The sequence below is a fragment of the Aspergillus luchuensis genome, chromosome 3 (genome assembly GCF_016861625.1).
Source record: "Aspergillus luchuensis IFO 4308 DNA, chromosome 3, nearly complete sequence".
NCBI classification, from domain to species: Eukaryota; Fungi; Ascomycota; class Eurotiomycetes; order Eurotiales; family Aspergillaceae; genus Aspergillus; species Aspergillus luchuensis.
Genome location: NC_054851.1, coordinates 1,788,788 through 1,804,300, shown reverse-complemented (window position 1 = coordinate 1,804,300; position 15,513 = coordinate 1,788,788). Strand labels below are relative to the sequence as shown.

Below are 15,513 nucleotides of genomic sequence, written 5' to 3'. Positions count from 1 at the left end.
CTGAACGGGAATACTTTATCTGTTTACCAAACTGTTAGCTTGAGACTGGGCCAGTTTTTAACCGTAAATCGAACAGCAGCCTGTGGTTCAACTGGGAGCACCTCATGAGCGAGTGTCTCCGGCCAACAAGCATTCGGGTAGTCTGTATTGTAGGGGAAGCTTCCAGAGAACATGACAGTCCGTCTCCCTTATGATCGAGGTGTTTATCTTCCTATAGGCGTACCCTCTTGACGCATGTGGGCACCACATATTTCCTGCTAGCTGGGCCTGAGTTCAACGCGGATTCCAGGAACCCCACATAAGTCCTTATTGGTCGTTTTCGAATATCGTGCAAGCGGCCGATGGGAGCATAAGGCATAGAAGCCGCGACGTTCGATATTGCACGCAGAGTTGAAAAGATGGGCAGCATTGGCTTGGGAGGGCAGGCTATTGCAAATTCGGCAACGAGAATCGACCTGATCGAGGCAACCGCTCTTGTGGGTATGTGGGTCAAAGACAGTACAACGAGGCCATAGCAATCTGGCCTGATAGCATCTAAGCAGCACCACAATCAGCCCAGGTGTGTATGATCGACCGCAACCACGGGAATTAACGGACTTGGGAATGGATTCGAATGGAGGAAAACGGGCGATTGAGGAAAAGTGGAGCATCAGAATCCCCGGATTCTCCTCGTTCTTTTGGTTAGGAGCTTAGAGGCCAGTGGTGGAGTGACAGAAGTGGATGTCAACGACACTGGGGATTCTCTAGTCGTTCTAGATGCGGGAGAAGCCGGGGAGGATCTCGGGAAGGACCGTGTGTTCCAGCTAGACGGGTGACGGATGAGTCAGCGCGACAATGGTCCAGACCGAAAAAGGAAAGCACGAAAAGCGACAGAATCAGGAAAGAGCGGGCGGGAATGCATGGAGGAGCTGCAGGAGAATAAATAATTATTAGGGATAGACAGAGAATAGTTCGGGAATAAATCAGTGGATCATTCAATATTCTATCTTGCCTATCATTCCATCGGGAAGAAGAAGGAGTGATCCATCTAATCCCGAGCAGAGAGACAATGACGGAAACATTTTTAAAATCCAGTATACAATCGTCATTCATAATCGATGAGTGATGTCTAGACATTACCAGCTGCTTAGGGTAAATATTTAAAATAAAAGCCTCAAGAATGATTATGCCTCAGGAAGGGAAGTGTGTTTTCCCCTCACGCCTAATTTCTCCCCACTAAGTAATCTTTTCCCCTCACGCAACTATTCTTCCTCCTCTCTCCAATTTTTTTTTTCTTCATCTCCAACCCGCCACATGTGAAATAAATGGGCAAATAGTCTCTATACCCAAGCAGGAATGAAAAACTCTTTGAACTAGTTTTTTTTCTTGCTTTCCACTGGAACCCGGCTGACCGAGCACCCACTTGGCTTACGGTCGAGCCAGTCGCGTCTGGTGCCAGAAGGAGAAAATTAGCCGCCCTGCGATCCCCAGCCAGAGCACACCGATTCGCCCAAAACAGCTAATTGACACAGTCATTTTTTCCTGTGCTTTGCTTAACGCCGGTGATTTTTCCAGTGGGCGAACCCTTTATCCAGACTTGGGCGTTCAATTTCTCTGAATCACTTCTTTTCCTCTTACTCTTCTCTTTCCCACCCACTCTCCACTCTCCCCTCCTTCCCCCTAACCCTTCGCCTTTTGGCTCAGGTGCGACTACCGCCCGACAATGGTTGGAAGTACGCTGGCGATCCGCTCCAAGATGGCCTCTCCCTCCGCCGCTATGCAGTTGTCGTCGCTGTCGCGCAGGTCGCTCTCGACGCGACCCCAGATTCTTCGTTCCGCACGTCCCTTGAGACAGCAGCAATTCCAGCGCTCTGCTCGTCGCTCCTACGCCGATGCTGCGCCCGCTGCCCCGACCCCCAAGCCCAAGAAGCGCTTCAGGTTCTTGCGCTGGACCTGGCGTCTGACCTGGCTCTCCACTATCGGTGCGGCCGGTGCTCTGGCCTACAGTGTCTATGAATTGCGCCACCCCGCCGAGCAGATCAAGCCTGATCCGACGAAGAAGACCCTTGTTATCCTGGGTAGGTTTCTTACACCCTGTGTCGCTTATGGTGACACAATCGCGGCCGAACAACAACTTACGAGTTATTCCCCAATCAGGTACCGGATGGGGTACTGTCTCCCTTCTGAAGAAGCTCGACACTGAGAACTACAATGTTGTCGTCATCTCTCCCCGCAACTACTTCCTTTTCACTCCTCTCCTCCCCTCCTGCACGACTGGTCTGATTGAGCACCGCTCCATCATGGAGCCGATCCGTAACATCCTCCGTCAGAAGACCGCCCACGTGAACTTCTACGAAGCCGAAGCCACCAAGATTGATTACGAGAAGCGTGTCGTGTACATCAGCGATGACTCTGAGATCAAGGGAGACATCTCCCACACCGAGGTGCCCTTCGACATGCTCGTCGTCGGTGTCGGTGCTGAAAACGCAACCTTCGGTATGTAACTCATTGCTCACACCCGCCACGGATCGCACTCTAACGATAACTAGGTATCCCCGGTGTCCGGGAGAACTCCTGCTTCCTGAAGGAGGTCGACGATGCTCAGAAGATCCGCAAGCGCATCATGGACTGCATTGAGACTGCTATGTTCAAGGACCAGACTGAAGACGAAGTCAAGCGTCTTCTCCACATGGTTGTGGTTGGTGGTGGCCCGACTGGTGTCGAGTTCGCCGGTGAGCTGCAGGACTTCTTCGAGGATGACTTGAAGAAGTGGGTTCCTGAAATCCAGGAGAACTTCAAGGTCACCCTCGTCGAAGCTCTGCCCAACGTCCTTCCCATGTTCTCCAAGCAGCTTATCGACTACACTGAATCGACCTTCAAGGAGGAGAAGATCTCTATCCGCGCTAAGACTATGGTCAAGAACGTCACCGACAAGTACATCGAGGCCATGGTCACCAACCCTGATGGATCCAAGTCCATCGAGCGTATTCCCTACGGTCTGCTGGTCTGGGCTACCGGTAACGCTGTTCGCCCCGTTGTCCGCGATCTGATGAACCAGCTCCCTGCCCAGAAGGACTCGCGTCGTGGTCTTGCTGTGAACGAGTACCTCGTCGTGAACGGCGCTGAGAACGTCTGGGCCGTTGGTGACTGTGCTATTACCAACTACGCCCCTACCGCCCAGGTTGCCAGTCAGGAGGGTGCTTTCCTTGCCCGTCTTTTCAACACCATGGCCAAGACCGAGGCTATCGAGCAGGAGCTGAAGCAGCTGTCTGATGCCCAGGCCCAGGCTAAGGGTGAGGAGCGTGACCAGGTCTTTGACGCGATCCGCGAACGCCAGAAGCAGCTGCGGAGAACCAAGCAGATTGGTCCCTTCCAGTACTCTCACCAGGGTAGCATGGCTTACATCGGAAAGGAGCGCGCTGTTGCGGACATCAGCTGGCTGAGCGGCAACATCGCCAGTGGTGGTACCATGACCTACCTCTTCTGGCGCAGTGCTTACCTGAGCATGTGCTTCAGCAGTAAGTAACCCTGATTCAACTTTATGTGCACTCATATGAATTCTAACTGACATCAATCACAGCTCGCAACCGTGTCCTGGTCGCCGTCGACTGGATTAAGGCCAAGCTGTTTGGCCGCGACGTCTCTCGGGAGTAAATCCTTCAATAAAACCTTTGGAAACTCTGTATCACCATCAGCAGACATGCTACGTCCATGATTTCGAAGCGATAACCCCTCTTTTATTATTGAATTCCATCTCGTTCCCGTCATTCTTATCTCACACCCCTTCTTTGACGCCACTCAAATGACCATCCTCTTCCTTGACCTAAATGGGAACCTTTCCCCCCCATTGTCTGTCACACATTGCTCCGCAGGAGCATATTAATGACGATCAAGAGAGCACACACTACACCAAGACGCTCTGCTGTGATCTATCGCAGCGTCCATAATGGGTAACTCCATAAAAAAGCGCACATAGATCACTTCGACTTGATCATCATTTTATTCGTCTTTTTGTTTCTTTTTCCCTGTACGAAATAGATAGACCGGGTTCGGGTTACTGTTTAGACATGCTAGAATTGGCCATAATTCTTTTCTTTGTGTGCTGTTTCGTTTCATTTCTTTTTTCTCAATATATTTTTCTTTTCCTTACTGCTTCTTCCTATTCATCCTTTAATAGCCTTGGTGCTTTTATTCTCTCTTATATATTTCCCCTTTCATACCGAAAATGAGTTTGCTCAGTTTGGTTGTATATTCTACTCTCCTGTCCTGTATTGGTATTGATATTTGTATTTGTATGCTATTTGGCGGGTTACTGCTCAAAAATAATGAATGCCTTATCTGTATTATGCTATAGAAATTCATTCTCTACCCCTTTCATTATCTAAATATTGTACGAAGTATTAGTTGGCCTCATCACACGATTAGAGTGGATAACGAATGTCTTTATAATTGAAGAGACCACCGTGCTGACGCCTATCCTACCCTTTGCTTGCTATCATGATACAGGAATACTCAACTATGAACAAGAATTTGTTCTGTTATGTATGACATACAGGTGAAAGTGAGACAGAATGTGTCAGTGATTGAGAAGGAAAATACTGTATACGCTTGCTGTGTGATATAACATGTCAAGAGGTATAAATATAAAGCAGAGCCGAGAGATATCGCCGAGCTTTCAGAGAAGACAATATGGGAGGTGAGGTTGACAACAGAAAAGGAAGAAGGGAAAGTCTAATCGATTAATAGGTAGGCCGCTAGGTCGATAAGTAGATTGTTGAATGATTGATTATTTTTACCCCCTTCAGAACAGGTTCCAGCCACGATTCCTCTGTTCCCGGTTACCTACAGGGCGATCTGAGTTTCTGTTCTTCCTTTCACGTCCGTCGAGTTGACGGATACTTTCGATCTTCTGGAGGGCTAACTCAAGAAGTTCCTTCTTTCTGATAACGTCCAGGTGGTTCCGGATGCGCGGGTCTTCGCGGGCGAATCGCTCGACTTCGGCGTCGGAGAGGTGACGGCCTAGACGCATGTCGAGCTCGCGGGGGAAATTGTAGTAGAATTCGGAGAGGAGTTCAACGTTGAGGAAGAGGACGGCAGTGGAGGTGAGCTTGTCGGCGACAACGTCGAGGAAGACCTCCGGACAGTAGTATTTGTTCTTTTTGGAGGAGCATTGCTTGGAGCGAACGGCGAGGAGCCGCATTTTGATAAGGTCAGCCCGGTCACGGAGGAAGACGCTCTCGCGGCCTGTGTCTTGTTAGAAGTGATACCTGATTATATGTAGGACAGATCGACATACCTCGGGCCAGCAAGGCGGAGCTGAATCCACCAGCACCGCCAGCGCCGTCACCTTCCAGGAAGACCTCGCCCTTTCGCACCTTGTCGACCAATGACATGACGTCCTTCAGTTTGCGTCGTCCGATGGAGTCTTCGAGGCGCTTGAAGGCCGTCTCGCACGCTCTGAGTTCCTCCTTGAGGACTTTGCTGACGTTTTCCCTTCCCTTGGCCCATTCCGGGTCCTCGACCTCAATCTCAAACTTAAAAGGTTTGATGCAGTTTTCAACTTGATCGCTAGTGCTGAAGAATCGATCGTTCAAGATACTATTGCACGCATCGACGATCTGCTTTTGAGCGTACGGATGCGTGGCAAAGGTAGAGTTGGCGATCAAGCGATCGACATGAGTCTGAATCGCGTTGGCAACAACTGTAGTGGCAAGTCGACCGATTCCCAACTTCGTCAGGGAAGATGTCGAAGCATCGAGCTTGCGGTGCCAGTACAGTGACTCCGGATCAGCTTTGGCAAGGTCACTGAGCGGATCCAGTTCTGGTAGCGGAGCAGACAGATCGTCTATCGGCTTGTTCCAATACCTTTGTGCCAGAATGTCCATTACCCGCTGATCAAGCTCGTTCTTGAGCATTTCGCGGACCTGAGGGCGGCCGAAGCTTTCAGCAAATGCCTTGAACGAGTGCTTGAAGCTGTCCAAGCTCTCCGCCAGATAAGACTCTGCACTCAGAGGACGATCGTTATATTGAACCTTGAACTCATAGGTTGCCTCTTCAAGCTCCTGACTGATTGCATCCCTAGTACCCGCTAGGCTTGATGCCATCGTCTGCTCGAGAACATGCATGAGCTTTGTGCGCAAAGTCGAAACACCGACAGAAACGTCCGACTGTGAACCAAACTCCGACGGGTGAGCAGAGAAATAGGCGTGTTCATTCTTCATGATGGCTCCGGTGATATTTCCGCTGCCTCTGGAGAAAAGTGCTGTTGTTTGGGGAATACGGCTAACCACACCAACGTAGCCCAGGCGGAGAGGGTACTTCTTATCGGAGAGAACGTTGTAGCCGCGTTCGGGATCAACAAGGTCCATCTTCGTTATAACTCCAATCGTCCTCTCACCTCTGGGATCTACCCTGCGGCTGGCTCTAAGAGCAGTGGAGTTGGCCAAATCGACATCGGCGGCGGAAATGGCGAGAATGACATTCGGTGCTTGGATGTACTTGTCGCAGAGATCGGAGATTTTCTGTTTCAACTCAGGGGGTTGGTCGTGCCCAGCAACTTGGATGTAGCCCGGAAGGTCGATGAGAGAGAGGTCAGGAACGTGAGGAGAGTAAATAGAGAGCTGAATAGGGTCATCGGAAACACAGTCCCTCTCCGGAACGGCCAAGTTCAAATCCGTCAAAGTCCGTTGAATCTGAGAAAAGTCGGTGATCTTCCCTAACCCAAGAGCCGGGAACTCTCCATATTCAGCTTGCGCATTCGGTGTGTTGACCAGAGTCAGCTCGATCGGCCGCCGGGTAACCATGTTCGTGCCTTTCGGAAGGAATTCATGTCCAACAATAGCCTCGAGTACGGAGCTCTTGCCCGAAGACTGAGACCCGATAACCACGATTGACGGGAGCGTCAGGGTATTCGACTGGCCGACGGTCTGCAGGATGTTCCTGATCTCGATCATCTTCCGTGTAAGAAGCATCATCTGGTCATCCTCCGCAATCTTTCTTTCCGACCGAGTGTCCTCCTCATTAGACTCATCGTAACCGAAAGCTCCGGCAGTAGTAGCACCAGCTGCCGCCGCACCGAGACGACTCTCCTTTGGGCGTTTTCCTCCTGGGCCACCATTATCGGACTGAGGTTCTTCGTTGGGACTTATAATACTCTGCAACCATTCCGGAAGTTCCACGGCATCAGTCGTTCTTTGCCATCCGCGTTGTGTCTGTTCGGCAATGCCCTGAATTTCCGTGAACAAGCTCGAAGCTGCATCTCCCGCTGTTTCCCCCGCACGTTTGAAAAGATCGATAGCATAATTTCCTGCCTCTGAACGACGCACACATTCATTAATCATCTATTAGCAAAGACAGACAGAGAATCGAGCACGTACGTGTAGCTTGGTACTGGAAATAAGCTAGCCCCGCTACCGTAGCACCCCCAAGCATAGCCGGCAGCCGTACCAGCTTGATGGCGAGCTTAGGGAGTATCCGGTGAAAGGAGATTGCCCGCACAGCAGGCACGTTATTGTGAATCGCATTCGCACCTACTGGCCAGGCCCGGCCACGTAGAGCGGCGCTGCCATCGGAGCGAAGAAGACCGCCGGTCCTGGCGGCAGCATTATGAACATGGCGGGCCAGAAGACCGGTCCGCAATAGCGGAACAAGACGATGGGAGAGGATTCTCCCGCTCATGGTTCCTGAAATCACATACACATGAAGAAAGTCGGAAGAAGGCTAGTTAGGCATTTCCGAGGCGAAAAGCCACGGGTGGTAGTTAGTACCTTCGGGATGGTGAGGTAGTAAGTTAGCTTGCGGGAGGGAAAGGAAAGCAAGAAGGAGGCGGCGGAGATACAAAATAATAATAATGCAGTCAGTCATTCGATAATCCGCGGCTTTCCCGCCGCGGGTCTCGTGACCTGCGCCCGATGGCCGCTTCGCTGGCCGTATCGGGACCGGTGTGAGTCACGTGTGGAGAATGTCGCCATTTCGATAGATCCAGATAACAACTATTTTCCGTAGGTCTGAGTAATATCTGCTTCTTTCGAGAGAGTCTAGAGTTCTGCAGGCTATTTGGACACAGCAGTTATATATATATTGGGCTGGATTCTTGTGTTGCCCAATCCATACACAACATTCAGCTGCGCCGTTGTCGGATCGAATTGTGACTGGAGACTGGAGCTGCGCCCTGAAGCAACTACTACTAGTTTTAGCGTCTCCAGCTGAATCGGGCTTTGCTGTCTACAGACACTCTTAAAGAAAAAGGTGTCCCCAGGGAGAAAACTTAGACTGTATTTCCTTGTCAAACTATACTCTCTGTATAATCGCCGAATATGTGTCGTCTCCTGGTATGTAAGCTCCGTTCTGACCCCATCCACGTCATACAGTCAAGCCCAGCCTGAACTGACCGCTTGTCGCCAGGTATACAAAGGCAGGCATGAGATTCGTCTCAGCAAGCTTGTCACGGAGCCAAGCCATTCCATTCTCACTCAGTCCTACGACTCCCGTTTAAGACTAGTAAGTCTATCTCCTCTGCAGTGCCCAAGTAAAAGGAATCCACTGCTACCCCCTATCCTAGACCAGAGCCCAATATTAACCCCCATATACAGGACAACCGCCGCCCCGTCAACGGAGACGGCTTCGGCGTGGGCTTCTACACCGACCCAAAACTAGGTCCGGAGCCATGCATCTTCACATCGACACTCCCAGCCTGGAACTGCGAGAACCTTGAGCGGCTCGCCTCCAAGACATGCTCTAATCTAATCTTCGCGCACGTGCGCGCAACCACAGAGGGCACTCTCTCCGACACGAACTGCCACCCATTCCAGCACAGCACGCTGATGTGGATGCACAACGGCAACGTCGGCGGCTGGCAGTACATCAAGCGGCCGTTGGCCGACTCGCTCGCGGACAAATGGTTCCTAGGCGTCAAGGGCGGGACAGATAGCGAGTGGGCATTCGCGCTGTTCCTTGACCTTCTCGAGAAAGAGGGTGTGGATCCTAGCTCTGATCCCGGCCCAGGAGGGTTCGGACAGGCGCTGCTGCGTCGGGTGATGGTGAAGACGATTGCCAAAATCAATGAGTTCATTCGTGATATTCCCAAGAGACATAATGTGTCGAATGTGGAGACGCGCAGTTTGTTGAACTTTGCTGTTACGGATGGCCAGACTGTTATCTGTACGAGGTACATCAGTAGCAAGACGGATGAACCGGCTAGTTTGTACTTTTCGTCCGGGACGAAGTGGGTGGAGGGGAAGGATAAGGGGCACTTTAAGATGGAGAGGCATGATAAGGGGGCTGATATTGTACTTGTGGCTAGTGAGCCGATTACTTTTGAGAGACGTGAGTGCTTGGCTTCATCTAAATCATTCCGACGGAAAAGGGGATATTTTGCTAACTGATTTGCTCTAGATAATTGGGTCTCCGTCCCTGCCAACTCCATCGTCACCATCCACAAGCAAACCGTCCTGCTACATCCCATCATGGATGAGTTTTACGTCGAGGATACGAACCAGGACCGCTCATCTTGCTACGCCGTGTCCAAGGGTCTTGTTAGCACAGCCCCCGGGACAACCGTGCAGCCCCGTGAAGCAGGGGCTGTCGATACCAACCCCGGAGCTATCCATGGCAATGGCTCCACACTAGATTCGCAGCAAATTGGTCTCGCCAACAAGTGCGCTTTGTCACATTGATAGATCGGGTCCACTCTTGTCAATTGAGCGTGTGCGACAGTGTTAGACTTGGGGAGTTACGGGCTTGGAGTTTGGCATTTGGGTGTTGTTTCTCTATTTCGGGCCACATTGTTGAATATCTTTTGTAATTGATTTACTATCCTACTCATTCAGCTTATTCTTCCATCTGTATGCAATACTATTATTAGTACGGAAAGGTTGCTTACAAACCTGACCGGTGAACTAGTATGAAACATTGTCGATATCGAGACTCAAACTCCATCCCGACCCGCTAAACCATATATACACAGGAATGAAACTCAAATGGGAAAAGGGGGTAAAACAAGAAATAAAGAAAGGAAGAGATGCGACCTGCATCCCCTCCACCACCGAGGCCATGCGAAGCAAGAAGATTCGTTGAAAACACAAAAAGAAAGAAAAGTTTCATATATCCTCCCCAGATATATTAGCATGCTTGAAATACTTCATCCCCACCCAGGCAACAACAACCCAAACCCAGGACATAACGGCCGTCAACACAATCAACGCAGGATAATACCCTACAATAGGTAACGTGGGGTCATCTTCCAGCTCTGGAGGAGCATATGGCGTCTCTCCGACGTCCCACGCCCAGCTCCAAACACCGAAGCAACTTCCCATTCCAACCACAAACACCAGCCACGTCACAATCAGTATTATCCACCCCCACCATTCTGTCTCTGAATAGTCCCATACCATCTCCGAGGTGCTGACAATATCGGCGGAGTGGGTTGCAAGGGGCGATTTGGCGCGGTGAAGTGGTCGATAGGCCGTCGAGTCAGCTTGTAAAGCATAGTATGAGTCGGAGCTGGACGAAGCGGTTGGGAGGTGGAGGCCGGTGGTGGTGGTTGCAGCGGCCGCGGCCGCGGCAGCAGCAGCGGCGATAGCGCTATTTGAAGTATTTGGGTGAGGGAAGGGTATGATGTCTTCGTCGTCGGTGGTCATCTCGTCGCCGAGAATGCTTTCTTTGGATTGGTTTTGCTGGCGATGCGAGGGAGCGGCTGCATTTCGGGTTCGCTGGGGTGCGTCCATAAGGGTCCATGTAGAAGTATTTCCTCCACGGTCTGTTCGATGACCTGAACTGCTTTGCTGGAGAACGGTATCGTTATCGGGAGAGGTTGGATCGGCGAAAGCGCGTAATTGAGAATCGGAAGGAGGGAGAGGGGACGATGATGATCCTCCTGGTAGGGATGGTTGTCCGTTGGGGTTGATATCATCTCCACGCAGCACGTCCACCGATGGCCTAGGAAGTTTCTTGTCTCGATATTCGAATCGGGTGCCCAACAAGGCGGTCTTTCGTAGGGAGCCCCTTCTCCTGCGCGTTCTTCGGTGTTGTTGGATCGCAGTCGACATTGCCCTTCCACCTCGCAAACCGGAGCTGAAATCGCTGGTGTCGTCTCGCTCGATGCCCGAATGGCTTCGTTCCGGGGCGTTCTGAGTCGCTTGGATCATTCGCAGAAAGGAGAGGCGCGAAAGTAATGAGCCGGACGAGCTGCGCTTGTGGCCGCTGCTTGCGCTCCCGGAGCGCACCCGCCTCGAGAGCTGATCATTGTTGTCCAGCGAGAGTGCCGCACCTTTGCCGTCGCTTGCATCTTCCATTGGCGCAAGCTGGGCGCGACTAGCTGGCGGTTAGCACGCCCACATCCAAAACCGGGGTTAAGAAAAGTCGTCGGGGGTTCTCATGAGCAGCGGCCAGGTCGGAGACGAGGTGAAGGGGGGAAAGGATAAGCAAGTGGTGGGTGGGCATCCGCGGCCAAGAAAGGGTCCAGGCGGTCACTCGAGAAATTCCCGGTCCCATTCTCCACCTCCCAACTCTATAAGGAGAGAGAATTTATCCGCAGCCACGGAGCGGCTGTGTTGGTATTAATAGAAAATGGATGGGTCTCGACTTTGGGCACGGCAGATAGCAAAACAAGAAAGTGTCATCATACTGATCCCCGTTTAGCATTAGCTACTTCTACTGAAATGATGGAGGATTTTCTGTTTTACTTCCATAGTGGCCATGCACGAATATCCTGGTATAGGGCATCCAAGAGTGAGCCTCTTGGGTTTCACAAAAACAAAATAGGTATAATATCCGAAACGCCAATAGCAGGGTGTGATCGAGGAGATTCAAAGATCACGCTCAGGATATCTGGTATCATAAAGACGAGGCTCAGGTACGGGGGGGGAAAGCGTGAAAAACTGCCAAAATCACACACTAATCGATAAGAGATCAATATTCATTTGTCAAGAATTGGCCAAAGAAACGGGAAGGAACATGGCTTCTCGATCATTCGAATGAAAGAAAGAGCGCGCACAGCCTTTGAGCATCAGGGCTCCTGTGCGCAGGCAGAAACAGATATAGAGCTCTTTGGCAAGCCACTCATACATACTAAACGAAATACGATACAAACTGGGAGAGACGACAATTTGGACAATAGACCAAAGACAGGGCTCGAGAATGGCATGATAACAGAAAATACTTTTGGTTTATTCCGCAGAACGCTTGAACGGGAAGCCCAAGAAGCTTAGCCTTTGATCAAAGTCACGCACATTCGTTCAAAGAAAAGAGCATATGAAAAGTTTGACTCAACAAAGCGGATTTGGGGTATTGGGTGTACGATAACACACAAATTTCATTTCAAAAGGAAGAGTTTGAGAATGGGAGATGCGCTTAGAAATCCACTTAGTCGGGGCTGTCATAAAGAGAAGGAAGTGAAAATAAGGAAAGGAAGAGAGAACAGCGGGTGAGAAGATTAAAAAAAGGGGTGGAAGGTAGAAAAAAGAACACTTCCGCTTGTCGCTGTTGCGGCTGCCAGCAGCGATACCACAATGTCCGTGCTGGCTGACGTGCAGTCTCGAGGATGGTAGATCAACGGCTACGCTTGGTAGCCGCCGAAACCATTTCCAAAGTTGGCGTTGTTGGGCTGGTTCCAGCCGGAGGTAGGCGTGGCTTGACCACGGCCATAGCCAGCATTACCAGGGACCTGGCCATAACCTTGGCCTGCCATTCCGGACTGGTCCCATCCTCTTTGGGTCGGAGTAGGGCCTGTCATTAACCACATTAGTAAAAAGGCGAAGGAGTTTGAGAGGAAGACGTGAGTTTACCTTGGGGGGTCATGGGAGCGCCCGGACCGCCGTACTGGGGGAAGTACGGGGTTGGGGTGGAACTAAATCCCGAGTTGCTCTGCTGACCAGAGAAGTTGTCGAACTGACCGGTAGGAGGACGGTCCTTGCCCCACTGTGACGGTTAGCAAGGAACCCTTTTAGAAACAAGGGGAATGCTCAAAACATACACTGCACTTGAGGGGACGGCCATTGACGTTGTAGCCGTTCAGCTGGCAGATGGCCATGGCGGCATTCTCATGCGTGTCCATCTTGATAAAGGCGAATCCACGGTCGGCCTGCAGACGAGTCTCAATCACATAGCCGAAGTTCTGGAAGAGTGGGACGAGATCGGTCTGCGTGGTGTAAGGGGTCAAGTTACCCACATAGCACGTGGTCTGCCACTGTGGGGTTTGCTGGACGACCATGTCGTAGCTCTGGATGCCGTGGGTAGGGAAGTGGTGATGACCGAAAGCCGTGGTCGGCGTCATGCCCATGGCGGCCATGGCCTGCTGCTGGGAAATGGAAGGCTGACCCTTCTGGTTGGCCCAGTTGCAACGAATAGCGCGGGAGCCGAGCCATTCCCCGTCCATAGAGCTCAGAGCCTTGTCGGCGTCAGAGCGCTCGCGGAAAGCAACAAAACCGTAGCCACGGGACCGGCCAGTCTTCATATCCCACATAACACGAGCCTCGGATACTGAGCCAAAGGCAGAGAAAGCCTGGAGAAGCACTTCATCGTTGACTTCGTTGCTCAGATCTCCGACGAAAATGTGGAAGTGGTTGGAGGTATCCTCCTTGTTTGTGCTATTAGACTGATAGGCCCAGTTCACACGGATTTCCTGCAGAGATCGTCAGAAGCAGTCCGATATTATGCATATGTACGTGGGCTTGCATACCGACTGGTGGATGCGACGTCCGTTGAGCGTCTGCATGGCCCTCTCGGCGGCACCCGGGTCATCGAACTCGACAAAGCCGTAGTTGTATCCCTTACTGTTGAACTTCTGTAACAATTAGCATGAGGAGGGGAGTCATGCAAGATATGAGGTGCTCAGCAGCAGCTCCAGCAGCAAGAGTAAAAGCTTACGTTCTTATCCGGAATGATCTTGACACTGACGACATGGCCAGTCGTCTCAAAAATTTGCTTCAGAATATCCTCAGTCACCCGAGGGTCAAGGCCACCGACATACAAAGCCCTCTTGTTTGGTTCAGGGGCAGCACGGCGTACGAAACCACCGGCGCTGGTCGGGGACATCATGTTTCCGGACATGGGAGAGGTAATGGCGGTCGGGATGGGGTTGGTGTTCTGAGGAATCACCACAGGCGGGCGGGGAGGCGGCGGCATGTGGGAAGGATTAGCTTGACCATTGCCCTGAGACGCATCGTACTGCTGGTTGGGAGCAGCAGCAGAGGTTTGGGGGGGAGGAGGGAGGGTCGAAGAGGTGGAAGCGGTAACGTTGTCGGCCATTGTTGAGAGAGGTCACGAGATGCAAATTTACAGAAGAACCGACCGGGTCAAACGAGCACTAAATGCAAGATGGAAAGGACGACGACAGTGTTTGACGAGACAGCGGTAGGATGAGATGCAATCTTTGATGACGGGACGATGCAGGCGTTACGCAGTCAGAATTAGAGTAGGCGAAGGCGGAAAACGACGCGGGGATCGAAACACCCAGGTCAAGATGGAAACTGGCAAAAGCGCTAAACTAGATCATACAATGGGGACCACGATACGGGCGGTAGCTAGAGCGGACGATCGCCGTCAAGAAAATGACGCTGGAATGCTTCGAGAGGATGAAGAAGATGGCACGAAGCGGTGCTGAAGTAGCGGACGACTCAAAACACAATGGGTGGTGTTGATTCTCAACCAGCCCCAACAAGTGAGCGAGGTGGCAGCAGTAGCAGCAGAGCTTCAGATTCGGGCAACCGAAGCCGGGACGGAGGTGTGTTTGAGGCAAACGCAACGGTGGAACAGAAGACGGAGGGAAAAGAAAAAGAGCAAAGATGAAAGGAAAGGGAAAGAAAAAAAACAAAGGGAAGAGAAAACAGATGCACACGGGCTCACGAGCTCGACAAACACCTGAAGATGAGGGATGGAGATGGAGAGGAGAATGGGAGGGAAGAGGAAGAAGGAAATGGGGAAAGGATGGAAACAGGGGAAAGAAAAGCTGCGATGATCTGACTTGACGGGAAGTTTGACTGGAGAGCAGAACGAGGAGTTTGGATGGTCAAGAGCCGCTCCGGGTGGGGGGCACGCTAGCCCCTCTTGCGTTAGTCCTCCCTTGACGGGCCTCGTCTTTGTCCAAGCAAAGGCGCTTATTCTCCATCATTTGCTTCTTCCTTCTCCTCCTCCTCTTCCTCTTTCCATCTACTCCTCCCCCCTCCCCCCCTCCCTCCCGCCTGATCTGTTCACCTGCCCTCACGTTGGACAAGCTCCTGTCGCGTCCTTGCTATTTTTGTGTCCCTTGGCTTGGGCACTGTTTGCGCGACTTCCCTGCGCTTCTTGCAATTTCCCTCCTCATAACGACTCTTCTGCTCCAATTGGTTTTCAGGTACTGCCGTCAAAGAACCCGGCACCCGTCCTCTCACGGACCTTCTGAAACCGTCCATTCACATCTAACCGCACATTACTGGCTCTTATCGCTCTTTGATATTGCTGGTTAAGGGCCCTTCCTTCCAAACTTTTGCGTCAAACACGACCGACTAGAAAGCCGACAGGCCATACCAAACACCTGTCTGTCACTATACTACCATAGCC

At 51.6% G+C, this 15,513-nt stretch overlaps 4 protein-coding genes across 4 annotated transcripts; 2 read left to right on the top strand and 2 right to left on the bottom strand.

The window, feature by feature from the left end:
• Positions 1–1,702: 1,702 nt before the first annotated feature.
• NDE1_1 (alternative NADH-dehydrogenase) lies at positions 1,703–3,633 on the top strand (the record flags this gene model as incomplete). Its single annotated transcript, XM_041687153.1, has 4 exons — positions 1,703–2,057; positions 2,137–2,475; positions 2,529–3,497; positions 3,560–3,633. The coding sequence occupies 4 exons, from the start codon at positions 1,703–1,705 to the stop codon at positions 3,631–3,633; spliced, it is 1,737 nt and encodes a 578-aa protein (XP_041541066.1).
• Positions 3,634–4,780: 1,147 nt separating this feature from the next.
• Positions 4,781–7,656, bottom strand: MGM1 (dynamin-related GTPase MGM1; the record flags this gene model as incomplete). Its single annotated transcript, XM_041687152.1, has 3 exons — positions 4,781–5,223; positions 5,276–7,291; positions 7,356–7,656. The coding sequence occupies 3 exons, from the start codon at positions 7,654–7,656 to the stop codon at positions 4,781–4,783; spliced, it is 2,760 nt and encodes a 919-aa protein (XP_041541065.1).
• A 638-nt stretch (positions 7,657–8,294) lies between these two features.
• Positions 8,295–9,653, top strand: AKAW2_30617A (glutamine amidotransferase subunit DUG3; the record flags this gene model as incomplete). The annotated part of the gene is made up of 4 exons (XM_041687151.1): positions 8,295–8,309; positions 8,383–8,478; positions 8,571–9,303; positions 9,373–9,653. 4 exons carry the CDS (start codon positions 8,295–8,297, stop codon positions 9,651–9,653), a joined length of 1,125 nt encoding a protein of 374 aa, XP_041541064.1.
• Positions 9,654–10,076: 423 nt separating this feature from the next.
• AKAW2_30616S (uncharacterized protein) lies at positions 10,077–14,223 on the bottom strand (the record flags this gene model as incomplete). Its single annotated transcript, XM_041687150.1, has 6 exons — positions 10,077–11,289; positions 12,537–12,702; positions 12,762–12,894; positions 12,950–13,597; positions 13,655–13,759; positions 13,843–14,223. The coding sequence occupies 6 exons, from the start codon at positions 14,221–14,223 to the stop codon at positions 10,077–10,079; spliced, it is 2,646 nt and encodes an 881-aa protein (XP_041541063.1).
• Positions 14,224–15,513: the final 1,290 nt, after the last annotated feature.